The sequence below is a fragment of the Leptonychotes weddellii genome, chromosome 4, assembly GCF_054177405.1.
Source record: "Leptonychotes weddellii isolate Sample4059 chromosome 4, ASM5417740v2, whole genome shotgun sequence".
NCBI lineage: Eukaryota > Metazoa > Chordata > Mammalia > Carnivora > Phocidae > Leptonychotes > Leptonychotes weddellii.
This window is the reverse complement of record NC_138372.1, coordinates 136,632,678-136,653,489: the sequence shown is the minus strand read 5'-3', so window position 1 is coordinate 136,653,489 and position 20,812 is coordinate 136,632,678. Positions and strand designations below refer to the sequence as shown.

Here is a 20,812-nt window from a genome sequence, read left to right as displayed (position 1 = left end):
GTGTAACTATTTTTGTTGGAAAGATTCCTAGAAGTGGGATTGCTGGTTCAAAGTATATATGCATTTTTATTCAAAAATACTATAAAATTACTCTCCAAAAAGTCTTTAATAATTTATATTTCCAAATGAGTATATGAAAATGTCTTTTTGAAAGCAGTCTTTTGACAGTAATATGCCAAAAGCCTTAAACTGCTCATACTTCTTGCCCCATTGATTTTGTTTGTGGACATTGTCTCAGAAAATAGTTCTAAAACACAAAACAAATTCTATACAAATATGTGCATTGTAACAATGTGTTCGCATTGGCAGCACATATACTAAATTGGAACGCTACGGAGAAGAATAGCACGGCCCCTGCACAAGGGTGACACGCAAATTAGTGAAGTGTTGCATATTTTTAAAAAAATGTGCATCATATAAGTGAAATAAGTCAATCAGCGAAAGACAATTACCATATGATCTCACTCATATATGGAATTTAAGAAACGAAAACAGAGGCTCATGGGGGAAGGGAGGGAAAAATAACACAAGATGAAACCAGAGAGGGAGACAAACCATAAGAGACTCTAAATCATAGGGAAAATACTGAGGGTTGCTAGAGGGGAGGGGGTAGGGATGGGGTAACTGGGTGACGGGCACTAAGGAGGGCACGTGATGTCACGAGCACTGGGTCTTATATAAGACCGATGAATCACTGACCTCTACTTCTGAAACTAATAATACACCACATGTTAATTAATTGAATTTAAATTAAAAAAATAAATAAAATTCATCGTAAATTTAAAAAAATGGGCATTGTAACATTATATATATATAATTGTGAAAAACTGGATACAACCTAAATTTTAAAAATGGAGCATGTAAATTATTGTGAAGCCCTGTGTAGCAATTACAACGATAATTACAAAGACTGTTTAATAACATGGAAAATGCTTATGGTATAATGTTACTTGAAAATTGCAAGATTTAATGAAAAGCTTAATCAAAATGTTCAAAACAATTGTGTTTTGGATGTATACCTATTGATACTACTTCTTTTTTTATCCTACCTTGATTATTGTTTATTTCCCAGTCTTTCTTGATAGAAGATTATGTTTTTCTAAGTAAAAAATATTTAATCATAACCCTTAAGAAAGTGCTCTGTACCTGACTATCCTTGATGACTATCCCTGAAGCATTTTATAAAAAGGAGCCAATTAAAAATACAGCCTAACAAACATCTTGGAATTGTCCGGGCTTTATGAGTACAGATAGTTCTCATCCTCCACAAAATTGTGAAGAAAGGAAAATTAGGATTTGCTTTCCAACTTTTGTGCCACCTTCCCTTTAACTCCCAGATTTTATATTCTGGTTTCTATTCCCAAGGAATCTTGCTTTCTGATCACTACTACTGTGTTAACTGGTAATAGCATCCGAAGGTATTTGCATTTTATCTTAAAGATCTGACCCTTAAAAATAAGAAAATTCATGTAAAGCTTTAACATAAAGGAAGTGTTCGGTCTGTGTTGATGATGATGGTGGGGGTGATAAGCGTGATGGTACTGACCACGGAGAAGTCTTTAATAATAAAATGGGGCTTTGTGGGAAAAAGTGATTATTTTCCATTATGACACTTTCAGAATATTTAGAGTATGCCTGAAATTTCTTTCTCCTTAAAGAAAAAAAGCTTATGATGTATCCATAGTCTGTGTTACCAGAGATAACTATAACCATAACAATACTCAAATCTTTCTCAAATCTATTTATATTTTCAACCTATATGATTGCATGGATTTGTGAATTCCTGTTATAAAACATTAGCACTTTCTTTTAGTAATATTAACATTGCCTCTTGAAGCTTGAAGGGGCATCCTCTCTTGCTAATATTCTTATATTTGTGGAGTAAATTTAAATGAACCGTATCCATATATTTGATGCTTGCCATGACTTTATAAATTAAAACACATGAGGCTATTTATTTCCTTCTGGGCACTATGCCTAGAATTTGGTGTGCCCTCAGGTAAGTAGTTGAGCTTGGACATGGCTGCTTGCCAAAAATTAGGCTTCCTCCAGCTGTGGACAACGAAGGTTTACAGCCTCAACTTCTCCACAGCTGTATTTTTCCTGCAAAAATAATCACTACACAAATTCAGAATTGATATCAACTAGCTACTAATTACCAGCTCTTAAGTGTTAAGGAAAGATGAAATTCTACACAAGTTTTTAAAATATGCCTAACCTTAATGCCGTTTAGTGTCTTCCCGAATACATTTCAATGGCATGGTGGTCAAATCTAATTCTGTTTCTATTTTAGTGCTTTGCTAAGTCTTTCCTTGGAGTCCAAAGACATTTGGAACTTATGTACATTTCCAAATCTGATTCTAGCTCTCTTTGTTTACGTATTGTCTCTTTTAGAGCAAGTCTTGGGGTGCCACCTTTCCAACCCAAAGAAGCTTATCAAGATATTTCCCTAAACAAAGGTAGTGATTGTTTTCGTTCTACCCCACTAAATTCTGTATTAAGTTTTGCAGCACGGTTTACAGCTTGTCTTTCGTTGGCTTCCTGAAGTCTTGAAGCAGCTGTGCATGTTTTAATCTTACACTTTTGATAAAGTGAAGTTGCTCTCAAGGTCCATCATATCCTCTCTCCACTGCTGTTCTCCCTTTCCCATTCTATTTCCCCCTCCCTTCCTTCTCCTTTCCCAAATGGATGACTTATAAACAGTACTGTTGCTTTATCTGCATTTTCCTGGTTATTTGTAGGGTTGAGCATCTTTTCATGTTTACTAACCATTTGAATTTCTTCTGTGATTTTGTAAATTTAGATGTTTGGTCGATTTGTCTGTTTAGATTGTCTTATCCTAATTCATTTCTTTATATCTCATTGTATTCTAGATATTAACTCTTCATCTCATATGTATGAAGATACTTTTTTTCATTCTGATAGGTATCTACTCACTTGGGTTATTATCTTTCTTCTTATGAAGGTTTTCAATTCTTATGTAGTCAAATCTGGTCAGCTTTTCCTTTCTGCTTTCTGAGTTTTGCATTTTTCTTATCAGATCTTCTAGCTTGTGATTATACAAATATTTTCTTTTTTAAATTTAAATTTTAGTTAACATACAGTGCAGTATTGGTTTCTGGAGTAGAATTCAGTGATTCATCACTTACATACCACACCCAGTGCTCATCACAAGTGCCCTCCTTAATACCCATCCCCCATCTAGCCCATTCCCCCCACCCACCTCCCTCCATCACACCTCAGCTTTTTCTCTATCATTAAGAGTCTTTTATGTTTTGTTTCCCTCTCTCTTTTTTCTCCCTTTCCCATATGTTCATCTGTTTTCCTTAAATTCCACAAATGAGTGGTATTTGTCTTTCTCTGACTGACTTATTTCACTTAGCATAATACAGCTCCATCCACGTCATTGCAAATGGCAAGATTTGATTATTTTTGATGGCTGAGTAATAGTCCATTGTATAAATATATATATACCACATCTTCTTTATCCATTCATCAGTTGATGGACACTTGGTCTCTTTTCAAGTTTGGCTAGTGTTGATAATGCTGCTATAAACATCGGGGTGCATGTACCCCTTCAAATCTGTATTTTTGTATCCCTCGGGTAAGTACCTACTAGTGCAATTGCTGGGTCATAGGGTAGCTCTATTTTCAACTTTTTGAGGAACCTCCATACTGTTCTCCAGAGTGGCTGCACCAGCTTGCATTCCCACCAACAGTGTAGGAGGGTTCTCCTTTTTCAGCATCCTTGCCGACACCTGTTGTTTCTTGTGTTGTTAATTAAAATATTAAATTATTCTCTTATGTGCTCTTCTAAGAAAATATACCTTGGAGGTCTTTAATGTGTTTTAAAATGTTTTTAAAATAGACAATTTTGGATCTATAAAAAAGTTGTGAAAGTAATACAGAGTTCCCGTATGCCCCAAACCCAATCTCCCTGTTATTAACATCTTAACATTAGCATGGGATGTTTGTCACAATTCATGAGCCAATATTGATGTTATTATTAATTGAAGTTTATCCTTTATTCAGATTTCCTTAAGTTTTTACTTAATGTCCTTTTTTCTGTTACAAGACTCCCAATGTATTTAGGGTACCTCATTACATTTAATTTTTATGTCTCCTTAGCCTCATCTGTCCTATGACATTTTCTCAGACTTTAATTGTTTTTGATGATTATCTTAACAGTTTTGAGGAGTACCAGTCATATATCTTATAAAATATTCCGCAGTTGGGATTTGTTTGATGTTTTTCTCATAATGAGACTGGGTTTTGTGGTTTTAGAAGAAAGACCACAGAGGTAAAGTATCCTTCACATCACATCAGATCAAGGGTACATACAACCAATACGACTTATCACTCTGTTGTTGACCTTGATCACCTGGCTGAGGTTCTGTTTCTCTACTGAAAAGTAATTTGTTTCCCCCCTTTTTTATACTGTACTCTTTGGAAGGAAGCCACTATGTATAGCCCACACTTAAGGTGTAAGGAATTCTGCTCTACTTCTTTGAGCGTGGAGAATCCTGTTTGTCTATTTTTAACCATTTGGATCTTTAATGCATCTGGAATTTATTCTGATATATTATCATAGTGGACATTGAGCTATTTCTTTTTTCCCTCTTTTGTGCAATTGGCATTTCTTTCGTTTGGGGAAGTCACAGTGGAAATGGATACGACTCCTAGCTCTAAGAGAGGGCCCTGTTATTTTAGACCGAAACAGGGAATTTCCGTCCAGCTTTCTACACTGATTTAGTAAGATAAGCCAATCATTTGTTCAAGTGCAAGCCAAATCACTGCATGTTAGGGAATGGTCAACCTGACAGCTTGAGCCAATGCGACAAGAAGGGAAGTTGCAGAAGCCTTCTGGGAAAGGAGGTTTCTCTCTCTTTGATGGGGGATACCAAAAGATAGTGCTTTTTCTCCTTTTGGGCAACGTGGTGTGTAGATTTGAAGCTGGGAACTTTGGCAGCCATTTAGCCTAGGACGAAGCTAACGTTACAGAAGTCGGAACCCAGAGACAGAAAAAGAAATTGAAAAACAAATAAACAAAAGCCCTCAGTGTCTTTCATGTCAGTATGGAGCCACTAAATGAAGCAACCCTACAGTCTGCTCTAGGAGACCCAGTTGAATGAGCCCTTTGTTATGTAAGGCAGTTTGGGCTGGGTCTTCAATTGCTTGCAATATAAAGAAGCCTGATACAGGGGTATATAAATAGAGATGTAATGATATGTATGTATGTATATATTTATTTCCTTTTTTTTCCCTTTCAAGTAATCAGTTGTCTCAATACAGTTTATTGAGTCACTCATTCTTTCCCCTGTGATGTAAAATATCATTTTATCATAAACAACATTTCCATATAAAAATGGCTCTGTTCTGGGCTCATTATTCATTACATACATTAATTTATCTATGTCTGAATTAATATCACACTGTTTTAATTACCACAATTCTTTTATTACAGTATAATTGACATATAACATTGCATTAGCTTCAGGTATACAACATACTGATTCGATATTGGTATGTATTGTGAAATGATCACTGCAGTGAGTCTAGTTTACCTGTTACACACATTATTACAAAATGTCTTTTCTTGTGATGAGAACTTTAAAGATTTTTCCTCAGCAACTTTCAAATATGCAATTTAGTATTATTAACTATAGTCACCATGCTGCACTGTATATCCCCATGACTTATTTATTTTATAACTGAAAGTTTGTATACTTTGATCCCCCTCCCCCAACCCCCACCTCTGGCAACCACCAATCTGTTCTCTGTATCTATGAGCTTGGTTTTTGTTTTGTTTTGTTTTGGATTCCACATGTAAGTGAAGTCATACGGTATGGTATTTGTCTTTCTCTGCCTGACTTATCTTACTTAGCATAATGCTGTCAAGATCCATTCATGTTGTTGAAAATGGCAAGATTTCATTCTTTTTTATGGCTGAATAATATTCTATTATTTTATACCACATTTGCTTTATCCATGCATCAATTGTGGACACTTAGATTTTTCCACATCTTGGCTATTATAAATAATGTTGCAATGAACATGGGGGTGTATATATCTTTTCGAGTGAGTGTTTTCATTTTCTTCGGTTAAATAGGTAAAAGTAAAATTGCTGGATCATATGGCAGGTTTTTAAAAAAATATTTTAAGGAACTTCCGGGATGCCTGGGTGGCTCAGATGGTTAAGTGTCTGTCTTCGGCTCAGGTCGTGATCCCAGAGTCCTGGGATGGAGTCCCTCATCTGGCTCCCTGCTCAGCAGGGAGTCTGCTTCTCCCTCTGCCTGCCGTTCCCTCTGCTTGTGCTGTCTCTCTCTCTCTGACAAATTAATCAAATAAATAAATAAAACCTTAAAAAAATATATTTTAAGGAAACTCCGTGCTATTTTCACAGTGGCTGCGCCAATTTACCTTCTTACCAACAGTGGGCAAAGGATCCCTTTTCTCCCTATCCTTGCCAAGACTTGTTATTTCTTGACTTTTTGATAATAGCCATGCTAACTGGTGTGAGGTGATATCTCACTGTGATTTTGATGTGCATTTTACTGATGATTGATTAGTGATGTTGAGCATCTTTTCATGTACCTAGTTACCACAATTTTATCATGTGTTTTGCCATTTGGCAGGCAAATCTCTTCATTGTTCTTTCTTTCGAAAACTTATGGGCGCTTTTCATGTAATTTCTCTTCTATTTGAACTTAACCGTTTGCTTTTTAAATCCTATTAAAAGTTCTTTTGAGATTTTTTTTAAAAATTGGGATTACATTAAATTTACAGATTAAATCTAGAGGTGACTAGCCCTGGCCAACACCTTGACTACAGTCTCTTGAGACACCCTGAACTGGAGGGCCCTACTAAGCTGCACCCAGATTTCTGCCTTATAGAAAGAAAATAATAAACGTGCATTGTTTTAAGTTGGTATTTTGGGGGGCAATTTGTTATGCGGCAATAGATAGCTAATGTGGATAAAAATTAATGTTATGTATATTTATGTTTTCAATGCTCTCACTCTTGATTTACATTTTTAAAAATAATTTCAGTTTACTAGGCATAAACTTGTGCTGTCTAGAAGCTTCTCTATTACTTTCCCTCCCCTTCATTTGTGGCTAAATATAAAGTGGTAATCTAACGGTCCTTTGTCAATGGTGACTTATTAATAAGGTGCTCTTAAGATAACTTTTTCTAATGCCTTTGACTATTTGTTTCAAAAAAAATTTTAGAAACCACAGCCATCTTACCCTCTTTCTCAGTGAAGACTGAAATTGAAATCATAGTTTAAATGCTTGAGGGAAATTAACCATGGAAAGGTTTTCCATGGCTAATTTTTGTAAAGTAATCACTTCATTAAGCAAAAAATTACCTTTTGTAAAGTAATCACTCCCTTTGGAAAAGAATCCAAAAAAAGGAGCACAAGGAAGCTTGTAATAGGAAAACCCCATAGTTTCGGGGCAGAGGTCACACCTCATTGTCTGTGCCTGGCAACTTAATAAAAAAAAATGTTGATTGAAAGAATGTTTGATAGGAACAAAAATATTCATGTTTGAGTGTTCACAGTCTTTTTCTCTCTTGCTTCCCCTGCCCTTTTAAGGAAGAATCTTTCATTTCTTGTCTCCTAGAACTATGTTGTTCTGACAAAGATAAATAGAGCTAGAAGAGCTACAGAATTGAAGAGAAGGAGGTCAGATTATTCTTGGTAGGAAAAGGCCTGAAGTAACAGCAAAGGGAGGTAAATTGCAAGAGAAAGAGAGAGGAAGTGTGAGCATGCGGGGGCGGGGGGAGAGAGAGAGAGAGAGAGAGAGAGAGAGAAGCACTGTAGGAGTATGGTGAGCAAGGGAGAAGCAAAATGGATGGCTGTCATGAAAACATGGGAGAAAGGGAGAAAGATGGGTAAAGATTTTTAGGAAATTGTCCTGTGTGAGTATGCCATATATTTCCTTTCTCAGCCTTTCCATGAGAGTTGGATTTGAGTTTGATTTATGACATGCCAAGACTGGCTTAAGGATGGCTCAGTTTTACTGCAGCTTCTCTGTCTATTCAATATCTATCTCCCTTTTTATCCTGTTGCCCTAGGTCTCATTGTCCAGTTTCCCAGCAGTGTTAACTGCTGTCATCACTACATGTCTAGGGCTCTTCTTATTTTCTTAGCTTTCCTGGCCTGGAAGTAAGCACATCTTCTTTCTGCTTCATTCAATCAAGACCAAGTTAGAAATTATTCAGAGAACATAGGCAGGTATAGAAAGAAATAATAATAATAAAAAGAAAACCCAAAAATATAAAAAAGAAATTATGAACACATGGAACAGATCTGTTTCTAGAGCTTAAGTTCCTAATATTAACATAACAGAGGCCAGCCATGGAAAGGCTTTAACTGATGGAGATTGTCAGGTTCTTAGCATTGGTTCTTTTCCTTAGTTCTGTCCCCATGTTCAGTGTCTTAACCAATCATTGCTGTGAAGATTTGAGATATCTTCAGCTTGTTCTGGAACTTATCTTTGTATATAACAGAAATTTCTTTCTTTTTCCTTTAAAGTGATGTTATAAGGAGGGTGGATTTTATAAAGTGGAAGGCATTTTTGTTTCGCTGAGCTCCTTAGATGGCAAGGACCGTATCTTCCATATCTCTTCCCCCATAGGTCTTAGTTATTGTGTTTACATATAATTACTGTAAATCAGTGGCTTCTCAAAGTGTGATCTGGGTTCTTCTGGGGATACTGAAGACTATTTCAGGAGGTTCACAAAATCAAAACTATTTAAAAAACAGTACTAAAATGTTATTTGCCCTTTTCACTTTATTCTCTCATGAGTGTATGGTAGAATTTTCCAGATGCTACATGACGTGTGATGATGTCATTCCTCTGAAGGCTAATGGAATGTATACTTGTGTACTCTTGCGCTTTAAAAATTTCTGAGTTTTAATTTCTTAGTATAGATAGATGTAACCCACATAAGCAAAATTTCTTTGAGGTTCTCCATAGTTTCTAAGGGTGTAATGTGGTCCCAAGAACAAAAAGTTTGAGAACTGCTGGTGTAGATAATTATGTATTGAACTGAAAATAGAACCAATCTGATTTTTATCATTTCTTTCCCTGCGTTTACAGTTGGGCCTGAAATTCTTTGCTATCATTCTCCATATGGTTCAAGGTCCAGCCTGATACAGAAACCACAAGAGACAGACAGCACATGGTTACTTGAATGGAGAAAGTTTAATATAAAAAATTATTAACTATAATAGGGGATTGGAGTAACAAGGGATTGGCTAGTAAGAGTCAAAGAGAACTCTAAAGAATATAGGATTGGCAGAAATCAGGACTACAACCCCTGAGGCTGAGACACAGCACCCAAAAAAGGTCCCCAGGGGTTGAAATATAGACTTTGTTGGAGAGGGCACACCTATGTCTCACTGAATGGCAGAGAAGTTACTGTGGTTGCCAGGCTGGTGCAACTTGCTGGAAATCTGCCCTCTGGAACTTTCCAGAAACCTTTCTCTTAGGTTGCTGGGGAAAACTGCTCGTGGTGAGTTTTCTCACTGGAGACACTCTGCCCCGAAACTGCTCAAGGGAGAAGCAGGTTTGGGTGAGGAGAGAAAGACTGTTGACCACTGAGTGTTGTTGCTGTCTTGCCCTGCAGGAGTCCCCTCTACCGGAGAAGCAGTGCATCTTGCAGGATCCAGAGAAGCAGTCCCCAGTGCTGGTGTTGGCCAACGGAAAACATACAAACCAGGGAAGAAAACTCTTCTGCAGTGTCTCTCCATGGCTCTCTATTGACAGAGCTTAACATTACTCTCTCTGATAAAGAAAAAGATTTAAAGAACCTAGCTCCATTTTAACAGAGCAGGCAATGAAGGATGAATTTGGAACTGAGAGGAAATAAAATAACAAATGGCACACGTAACTTTCACTTAATATATAGTTTAACAGTTATCTATGTTTCTTTTTTTTTTTTTAAGATTTTATTTATTTATTTGACAGAGAGAGACACAGCGAGAGAGGGAACACAAGCAGGGGGAGTGGGAGAGGGAGAAGCAGGCTTCCCGCGGAGCAGGGAGCCCGAGGCGGGGCTCGATCCCAGGACCCTGGAATCATGACCTGAGCTGAAGGCAGGCGCTTAACGACTGAGCCACCCAGGCGCCCCCAGTTATCTATGTTTCTTAAAATTCCTGATGTTTTGTTGCATGGAAATCCACTCATTCACTTAACAAACATTTATTCAGTGACTATAATGTTCTAGGAACTTATAAACATAAGCAGAAATTGTAGGCTATTGCCTACTAACAATTCCTCCATTTTTTCCCTCAATAGTAGAATCCCAATTTTGTTCTTCTCTCATGCCATAAGCTTTAGGGAAGTCCATTCCCAGTCTCAGCTACAAGCTCAGCTCCATGGGTTGAATCACCGTTAGTCTGAACTGGTTTTTGTGGCCCCGTTTCCTTTGCTAGCGATGGTTGTGTGACACAATTCTGGCCAAAAGGACATGAAGGGAAATCTGCAGAGGGGCTTCTAGAATGGTTTTTTCCACCATCTTGAAAAGTGGTATTCAGAAAGAAATAACCCTCTTCTGCTGCTAGGCATTGTCATGTCTTCATGTGATGCTTGGAACTTTGGTAGCCATCATTTGAGGGAAGGGAGAGAGGCTGCTATGCACAGCAGAGCAGGAAATGGAGGTAAATGAAAGAATTGATCAAACCTAGAAACACCTACCTCTAAGCGTCTTCTTCTTTTTTTTTTTTTTAAAGATTTTATTTATTTATTTGACAGAGAGAGACACAGCGAGAGAAGGAACACAAACAGGGGGAGTGGGGGAGGGAGAAGCAGGCTTCCTGCCGAGGAAGGAGCCCGATGTGGGACTCGATCCCAGGACCCTGGGATCATGACCTGAGCCAAAGGCAGATGCTTAATGACTGAGCCACCCAGGCACCCCTACCTCTAGGCTTCTTGTTTTAAAACTGATATGCCAGGCTTTTGAGATGACGTATGCAAATAGGATACTGTCCTTACTCCCAAGAGGCTTATGGTTTGGTCAGAGAAATAAGTGAAATAAACTTATTCAAGATTGCTATGATAAAAGAGGATAGTGGTTGAATTCAACTGCAAGATGCTAGTTCCAGCTCGCTATAAAATTAGGTTAGAAAAGAGAAACATTATCAAGGGAAAGTGTTTTGTTAAGTTGCCTCTGGAAAGGAAATATTTCCAAGTTTCCCCGCAAATAAAACTTTACATAATGTAATATATTTGATCAAAGCTTTCTCTCTGCCCCAAACTCTTTCCAGTAATAGTAGAAAAGATTAACAGTTGTTAATTAGTATTATTTTTCAAATACACATAAAAATGATAAAGAGTAACATAAATGCAGTTTCAATAAAAAGTAGCAAGAAGTATAACAAGGAAAAAATCTTTATGTTAATATTTTTCTATTCATAAAACATCGTGGTGTATGTATTGGGTGTATGTATTAGAACACCTAGCTGAGAATTCTGGTGAGCTCTTTAATTAAAGTGTGCCCTTAATCTCCATTTCAATTGGAATGGTTGGACACAGAAACAGATGATGCTACTTTCATAATTAAGTGAAGCTGAGTGACCCTTATCTACATCTCAAATTTTCCTACAGCTTTCAATTGTTCATAAAGGCTTCTGCCTTTTATTTGTAGGTTGAATGATAATTTCTATGCTTTCCTTCCTGGAATCTTCAGATTGGCTTTCCACAGACAAATTAAAATAGAGACTTGAGGCATTTTTTGTTTTGTTTTGTTTTCTAAGTAATTCAGGAGAAAAACAATTCCTTTTATTTAGTAATATAACACACCAGGCACACTTGCCTCCAGGCCTTACCACTTACTCTTCCCTTGGCCTCACGTTTCTCTGACCTTCGCCATCTACATGGTGCTCCCCTGACTTCTTCGGTCACCCTCTTGCTGATGCCTTCCCCCACCACCCTATCTAAATTTCATCCCTTCTCCACATTATTTCCCTTTTCCCCATTTTACTTTTCTTCCTTACCAGTTTTCAATACCTAATCTTATTAATTAGGTACTTATTTATTTTATTGTTTCCCCAACCAGAATATAAACCTCATGAGGACAGGAACTGTGGTCTATTTGTTTTTATCACTGAAGAATTCCCAGCACCTAGAACAGTGTCTGATACACATAAGAACTCAGTAAACATTTGTTGACTGACTCACAGTGGGATGAGGCTTGGCTTTGGAGTTAGAAAGGCCTGGGTTAGAATGTAGATATTCTATTTGGCCTGGGGGAGCTCCCTTTACCCCTTTGAACTTCAGTTTCTTCACCGATAACATGGATATGCTACCTTACCTGGTAGTTTTCAGGGTTTAGTGAGATAATGTACAATTGCTAGCCCTCTTCCTTTGCAAACTGAGGGAAGGCCTCAGAGATTTATTTTCTGATATTATTCCTCTTCCTTCCACAAAAGTTCTTTATGGGTATCTCAGTCAGGATTCTAATAGGAAACTCAAATTAGGATCATTTGAGGAGGGTTGAGGTCTAGGGGAACATAGGGGATAGAGGAGGAAGCCAGGGAATAGCAGAGCAATCACTACCCGTAGGCCCAAAGGGATGAGGGGAAGAAAGGAGAGCTGGGTCCCAGGTGACCTCACAGGAAGGTAACGGGGAGAATAAATAGCCTTATACTCCTTTCTCTCTCAGATGATCTCTTGCTGGGTCTCACTATCATCAGACCCAATTGTAAGCCAGAGAGCTGAGAGCCCAACGATATCAGCCATACAGGTCAGACCCTAGGGCACAGGGCAGATGGGAAAGAATGGAGAGTGAATCTGGGGGGCCAAGGAAGCTATCCAACCTTACTATATCCAAGGTACTTGTTTTAAAAAGGATAGAGAGGGTAAAGACAAGGTCTAATTCTCAGTAGACTCATGGTTAGGATGACCAGAACTTCAATTCAGTGCAATAAGCATCATAGAAAAGCCAGCACAGTGTGTTATGGGTACATAGAAGAGAGGCATCTCTTTCACAACTTAAATGTCAGAGATAGTGTGTGTGCGTGCGTGGGGGGTGGTACTAGTGGTTTGACTTGGAAAGGCTTTCTGGAGATTAAGATTGGTAACATAATTCAGAGACCATTTTATTTATTTATTTATTTAAAGATTTTATTTATTTATTTGACAGAGAGAGACACAGTGAGAGAGGGAACACAAGCAGCGGGAGTGGGAGAAGAAGCCCCCCCCCCCCCCGCCCAAGCAGGGAGCCCGATGTGGGGCTGGATCCCAGGACCCCCAGACCACCACCCGAGCGGAAGGGAGACGCTTAAGGACTGAGACACGCAGGTACCGCTCGGAGACCATTTTAAAGTATGACCATTTTTTAAGAAGAGAAGATGAAATGCTGTTCTCTGAAAGATTTTTCTGATGAAATATGAGAAGATGAGACTAGGGCATGGAAACGAGGATGAGAGTGAAGGATAGAATGAAATAATTTCAAAGGTTTTTCCTAGCTTTTACGTTTTAATGATTTAGTTTTTTGTTGTCTTGTTACTTCTGAACTGTTAAGACTGTGGATCTTTAATACATGAAAATGAGTATAAAATTTTGTAATACTCTCTCTTGTTTGCAGAATTTAACTTCAGGTTTCACCAATGAATGCTCTTAAATTTAACATAACTAAATTTAGGGGGGAATATAGTGTTTTGAAAATAAATCATGTAAGTTTATTACATATTGAAACTAAAAATAATGCAAAAAAGAGGAAAACTTAATAGACAAGTCTGATTTGGGTTAATGTTCACAAAGTTCCTTTATTTAACATTCTATTCATAGACTGCTCTAATCTTCAGGAAAACTCTATGACTCTACATCTTGATAATTTCTAATGAAAGCAAGCAAACTCATTACATAGCACCTGTATATGGTCATAAGAAAGATATTTATATATGGAATTTCAGGTTAAATGGTATACAAAAAAGACGCAGGAAGGGATCAAATTACAATGAGGTAAGGGCCTTGGGAACCGGTGGAGGAGAGAGGGTGACAAGAAGGAAGAAAACAGGGACGCCTGGGTGGCTCAGTCTATTGTGTCCACCTTTGGCTCAGGTCATGATCCGAGGGTGCTCGGATCGAGTCCCGCATCGGGCTCCTCGCTCAGCCGGGAGCCTGCTTCTCTCTCTGCCTGCCGCTCCCCCTGCTTGTGCTCTGTCTCTGACAAATAAATAAATAAAATCTTAAAAAAAAAAAAAGGAAGAAAACAAACTTCTCTTGAGTACTTTTCTACGCACCATAATTTGGGATAGGTTTTACAGGTTACCCAAGGGAACAGGTGGCAAGACCACAGCGCACTGAAGTTGGTGCACGGAGAGATCTCACTGCGGTAATTATTTTCTTTGTAATTAGACGTAATTACAGTGAAATGTAGTGAGGAGCTTGTCCACAACCAACATCAAACAAGAATTTCCGGTAGTATCCCTAGTGCTGTAGCTACAAACGTCAAATGGCGGGGGGTAAAGCAGCCAATAATTATAAACAACTAGAGGGAAGCGTGGGCAGTTAGTAACACTTCAAAAGGCTGCACAAGATGCTTGGGATGTTTGGGAAATCCAGAGAAATGAGTCAAATGGGATTGAGGCAATACAATGGAGGCAAATGTGGGGCGGCAGCTCTTGGCCGGCTCAAAAGAAAGTGCCCCCTGGCCAGAATAGACAGGCTCTGGGTCCTGACTGGGCCTTAGCCTCTAGCTCTTCCAGTCTCCGCGCCTTTTTTCCACTCCCGGCGCTGTGGCCGGCGCTTCCCTCCGCCCCCGACTCCGCCCACCCAGCCAGGACCTGGCTCCGCCTACCAAGCCGGTGCCGCGGCTGGCTCCGCCCACTCTCCCAGGACGGCGGCCGGCGGCCGGCGGCCGAGGGGCGGGGCGGGCCGGGAGGAGCCGCACTCCCGAGAGGGAGGGGGATCCGCCGCGGAGTTACGGGAAAGTTGGTCCGAGTTCCTGGAGTTTCCCCCTGTGGTTCCCGGGGCTCGGCCGGCCGGTGCCCCGGCTCCTCTCCTCCCTCCGGCCTTCACCGCCCACCACGTCCCTCCTTCTGTCCCCGGCAGCCATGGAGCAGCCGCCAGCGCCCAAGAGGTAATGAACGCTGGGAGCCGGGAGAAGGAGGGAGGCGGCGCCGGCGGCCGCGGGCGGGGGCGGCTAGGCCGGGCGGGACCGCGACCCCCTCCGCGACTGCCGGGCCCGGGCCGGGCGCGCTGGGCGTCGGGAGGCAGGTCCGAGTGCCGGGCCGCGTCTGTCCACAGGCCGAGGGGGCCCGCGGGGAGGCCGAGCCTCGCCTCTCCCGCGAGGCGGGCCTGGTGGCGTGGAAAGTCGCCGGGCAGCGCCGGGCTCCCCGCGGCCGGACTCCTGGGCCGGGCAGACTTTTCCCTCCTGGCAAGTTCGCGAAGCCCGGAGATGCAAAACTGGGAAATTAATTAGGCTGCTTACAGCCATGTAGGCGTTCTTGTCAAATGTTTTTCATAATACTGCCTTTTATTTGAGAAGGCGGGTTATTTATTAACAGTTTAAGGAATTCAATATTAATAGCTACACAGTGTGTAAAACTTGTAGATATACTGCACTGACAGGTGTTCCTCCCCTTACCCCCCTCAAGTTCAGAAATATTTATGGATGCAAGACAGTAGGAATCTTAAATTAGAACCCCCTCCCCCATATAGTTTTCTGTTTTTCTTCTAGCATATAAAAATAGTGATGCTTTGGTATTTGCTGTTAGTTTATATTTAATCTTTAATATATTGGAAGAGTAAGAGTACACAGTAGATACTTTCAAAGTAGTATTTGAAATGGTCAAGCTAAATCAAGGCTCCCCATAGATGTAAGTTCAGTTGGTAAATTTGATTTTTTCATGCAGATCCACTCTTTCATTATTTCATCTAGTTTGTCACTAAGTGCTGTTGAATTCTCCATCAAAAAGTCTGGATTCACTTTCTTTTCCTGCTTGTTCTTTTCCTATTCCCCAAGAATGAATCAACATCAGTTAACTGGTGGTGTTTAAAGCGTTTAATCTCACTCTTTCATTTTTAATTTATAAAATAAGGTACTAATCTTTCTCCCAGAGAGTGCTGTTGTGAAGATTAAAGAGTTCTCGCGTTCTGATACTTAGAGATCTTTAGATGAAAGTTGATAGATTCAGGAACATGGAATAATTAAAAAGGTAGGAACTTTGTAGGCTGTTCTGAATTGTGTGACTAGACATGCGAACCTCGAGGCCTGGAAACCATCTGTTCAGGTGAAAAAAGGGGGAGTTGTGGAGGGCTTTCCAAAAGAGACCTGCTATCAGACAGAGCCCTTGATAGATTTTTATCTGGTATTTTGTGTTGAATTCCTAGTATTGACTGGGCACCCAAAAAATTGGAAGCTTTTTTTCCTTTTCTATTTTGGAAGGACTGCAAGGGGGCACCTCTGAGATAATGCGCTAAGGCCAACCTGAACAACTCCAAATTCAAGTAGAAGCTCTCACTGTTCATTAGCTCTAAGTTATCAGAGTTTTTTTTTTATAGGTGTAAGAGACCCCCTGTCCTTGTAGGGACTCTAGAAAACCTAGAGGGCTCAGGGGGAGTTGTGGGTGGTATATATAACCATTCCATGTCATTTATACTTTTCAAAGTGATGCTTGCACATCCAACGGGCTTATTTGTAATTCTCTTCAGAAAGACTTATGTTGATCCAGGAAGGCATTTCTGAAAAGCAAGATATGTGACATTAAGCCCATATATTCGAATATCACGTAAAATTTTTTCATAGCATTTTCGTTTTCATAATATTATCATAGCAACCCTATTAAGTAGGTTGGATCACAGGTATTAATCCTGTTTTGTAGCTGAGGACACTAAAAGAGTTTGCCACACGGAAGTCTTTGACAGGGATTACTGACAGTGAGTTTTGTGTTCTCCATATTGATATAGATGCCATTTTTGAGGTCATTTTGTTTGCCAGGAACTTTATACATACATTCCTGTATTTTATTGTCCTAAGAAACAGGAATCCTGGCTCTGCAGCTTACTATGCTAGCTGTAAATTTAATTTCTTCGTCTGTAAAGTGTGTTGTGAGGATCAAAATAGGTCATGTGTAAAGCACTTAGCACAGGGCTCCATAATGTGTTCAGTGATGTTAAATGTTGTTAGTTTATTCTTTGCTTATTAAATGAAACTCAGAGAGGTTAAATAATTTGGTCAAGTGGAGGAGATGCCAGAACCCCGAGTCTGATTGGCTGCAAAGGCTGCGCACCCTCTCAACACTGTATACAGTGATACCTCTTTTTAAAAACTCACTTTCTTAGGCTTCCATATGTGGTGGTCATTTCTTTGTACAATATGTACATTTCTATGTACAATCCTGCTTGTTCTTTTCCTATTCCCTATAAGAATGTCGCTTTGCTTTTCTGCCTTGAGTAGCACTTCCTTAGGGCTCAGACATTTTTACATGGTCACATTTATGTTGCTGATGTTCAAGTCTGTATGACCAGCAGCTGCTGTTCAGTTGGTATGTTTGATTTTTTCATGCAGATCCACTCTTTCATTATTCCATCTAGTTTGTCACTAAGTGCTATTGAATTCTCCATCAAAAAGTCTGGATTCACTTTCTTTTCCCTTTTTCATTTTTGATGCAATTACCCCATTCCTGGGTTTTATGACCCTCATACTTGATTTACAGCAGTGCCTTCCAAGTAGGTACTTGAGTGCAGTGGTTTTAAAAAAGTTTTTAGCAGCAGAAAGGCTCTGTTTGGAGTAGAGGCAGTGCACTAGGACCTGGTTCTCAGTGCCTTACCTCCTCCTTTTCCCCTTTTGCTGCTCTACAGAACCTCCTAATGATCCCTAGGACAGTGTTTGCTTTCGTTCATCTCGAAAATGGCTTCTGTTTTGTTTTGTTAAAACATCACTTCCACCATGCCATTTCTTTAAAAAAAAATTTTTTTTTTGGGTTGGGGCACTCTAGTCTACTTAGTACCCAAGACCCCTATCACTTGGTCTTAGATTTAATCCCAGGCTTTTGTTACTCTTCTCATGAATCTGTCTTCCTGAAGTTTCCCTTTTGTTTTTTATTTAGGTTGTAGGCCATGGGTACTTCCACCTTTGCTTTTGTTCACGCTTTTCCTTTAGAGAAGTTTGTGTTCTTTTTTTGCTAGTAATCTATGTTTTATTCTTTCTTCAAGGCCTGCTTCATAAAGTAACTTATTTGAGTGCTTTTTAACCTAAGGTATTTCTCCGTATTCCTAGTATGATGTCCATTTGAGTATATGCCATCTTCATATTGTTCTTTTTTCAACTACAAAATTTTAGATATTACAGAGATAATGGGGGCTAATTTAATAAGTATTTATGTATCACGTTACCCAGCTTAAGAAATAAAATATTGCGAATACAGTTGAATTTTCCTAAGTATATCTCTTCTCAGTTGCATTCCCTCCCTATTCCCCAAAGGATTGTCACTATCCTGAATTGGGTATTTGTTATTCCCATACCCTATGTGTCTTTGTATTTTTATCATGTTGTTCATATAAATCTGATGTTAGGCTTGGGTGTCAGTGCCCACCTTTGCTCTTTGGGGCCATTCTTTTCCTCTGGGAGTTGGAGATTCCACTGAGCAGCTAGATCTGAAAATCATGACGAGAGGATCTGGGAGGCCATTCTTACCTCACATCACTGAGTTGGTCTCACCAACAAGGCTGTGTTAAATATGGGCAATAGATGTGCTCACCTATAGTCACTGACTTGAGGTATCAGAATAGCTTCTAGATTCCCCAGGCTTCCTGAATAGGTCTGTCACAGAGGTCTTCATAAGTCCTTATGAAAATGAGGTCCCTCTGGGAATGGAAGTCCATTAAATGGTTCTTAATTATTAGCATTTCGGTAAGTTGAGTTTCTCAGATTTCTTTGTAGGGGAACTGCTAGATGAAAGAAAAATGACCACACAACAGGTAAGTTTTAAGAGATAGAAGAGGAAATGATCAAAACATGAGATCTTCACCGAGTAGAACATTCATAAAAAGGAAGGTGGGTCTCTGTGATGGGTGGTGGGTAACATGAAAATTCCGGTTGCTTGAAGATAGATAGTTATATAGATAATATTTGTTAAAGAGAGGACAGAATATCATTGCCGGAGAGATAGACTTTACCAGACAGGCCTTGTTCCTCAGTTAGATTATAGGATTAATAGTTATTTAAAATTTAAAATTCATTAAGGTATACTTGGAGGAAAAGTTGGTGTGGGACAGTGGAAACACTGGTAGGATAATAAGAAGGGAGTAAGCTCCTGAAATTTACTCTTGAGACAGATAAGGAAAGTTCTTTGATTTAAGCCATGGTTGGATTCTTTGCATTTTTTTTTTTTCTTTTTTTATGTGTGAAAAGGTAGTTGGGGGAAGTAAAGTTGAAGATTCAAGTTAAAATGTTAGGGTTACAAAGTGCGTTCACACAAATGAGAAGTGAAGGTGAGAAAACAATTGTTTCCTAAGGGAAAGTGTTGCTATGAGTGAATGGAGTATCAGTCAGAAGATAGATTATTAGGGAATGAAAAAACAAAAGTAAAAGGACAGGGATATAGATGGGTAAAGTAGAAGGTATTTCCAGATTCCTAGCATGAAAAGCCCATATCAACCTGTAGTATCAGTAGCCCTGACCTTAGACCAGAAATTGGGATTGCAGATAAACAATTCTTGGAATTGAGTTGTGTGGGACAAAGCAACAAACTAGGTAAGTAGATAGTAGGGTATGACGAAAATCATGAAGACGTTGCAATGAAAAGAGGTGTGGGCTTCATTTTATGTCTATATTACTAATTCATGTGTCCTTGGAATCAGAATTCTTCTGTGCTTATTATTGGAGAGATTCACAAGTGGGGAGCTAGAGTTTTCTTTGAGAAGATGACCTGAAGAATGTTACGAAACAAAGGCAGCAATCTCAGGTAGTAGGAGGCCCTGGGGGAAGCTTCCAACTTTAGAGGCAGGCTAGGGGAGGAGGTTCTGAGTATTTCAAAGGGCAAGAAAAGAATCAAGCAAATAGGAGGAGCATCTTTTTGCATTAATGACTTGGTCCCTAAAGCATATCTGTTCTCCTTTTGGCTTTTCTCTGTTAATTGGGGGTGGACCAACTCCTTTAGAATTGATTTAGGCCCTTGAGATGGGCCTGCTCAGTTGTCTCTTCCTAAAGACAGGGAGGTTGACAGTAACATCTGGAGCAGGTCTGGGTGAACAAACTTGTGTTGCACATTAAGACAGGAGAAAAATTCACTCTTTAGTCAATCCGAGGCAAAGATTAATTTATCTTTTGTTCTTTTTTTAAGATTTTATTTATTAGAGAGGAAGAGAGAGCACAAGCAGGGAGGAGGGGCAGAGGGAGAAGCAGGCTCCCAGCTGAGCAGGGAGCCCCATGTGGATCTTGATCCCAGGACCCTGGGACCATGACCCAAGCCAAAGACAGACACCTAACCAACTGAGCCACCCAGGTGCCCCTTTCTTTTGTTCTTTAACGGACTGAGATATAGCATGTATTAGTACTAAAGAATTTGTTAGAAATGTAAAGAAAAAGGTAAATCTGTATTAAACACAGGTTGAAATGTGTTTTTCTGAAGTAATCTAAATGCTCATTCCAGAAGTGTGTATCAATAAAACTTTAATAGTAAAAGGTTTAAATTGAGTATTTCTTGTTTGGATTATAAGGGGGGAAAAGTGCTTTGAATTTAATTTTTCTGGTTTCAGAGAAGTCTGTGTTGAACTAAAGGTACCATCACTTCAGGCCATCATATATGAGTGGCTCTCAAAAAAATTAAAATAAAATATTGATGGTGAAACCCAGG

At 39.4% G+C, this 20,812-nt stretch overlaps 1 protein-coding gene and 1 non-coding gene across 3 annotated transcripts in view; both read left to right on the top strand.

Moving 5' to 3' along the window:
* Positions 1 to 293: 293 nt before the first annotated feature.
* On the top strand, positions 294 to 399 carry LOC115939870 (U6 spliceosomal RNA). The gene has a single exon (XR_004074643.1). It is a non-coding gene; the product is annotated as a U6 spliceosomal RNA (small nuclear RNA).
* Positions 400 to 14,875: 14,476 nt separating this feature from the next.
* STK3 (serine/threonine kinase 3) overlaps positions 14,876 to 20,812 on the top strand; it is a 270,916-nt gene continuing 264,979 nt past the window's right edge. The window contains exon 1 of one of the 2 annotated variants that reach the window (XM_006730240.3): positions 14,876 to 15,093. In XM_006730240.3, coding sequence (XP_006730303.1) covers positions 15,068 to 15,093 — 26 coding nt within the window. In that variant the 5' untranslated portion in view covers positions 14,876 to 15,067. The remainder of the gene's footprint in view (positions 15,094 to 20,812) is intronic. The other variant, XM_006730238.3, reaches the window with a different exon arrangement.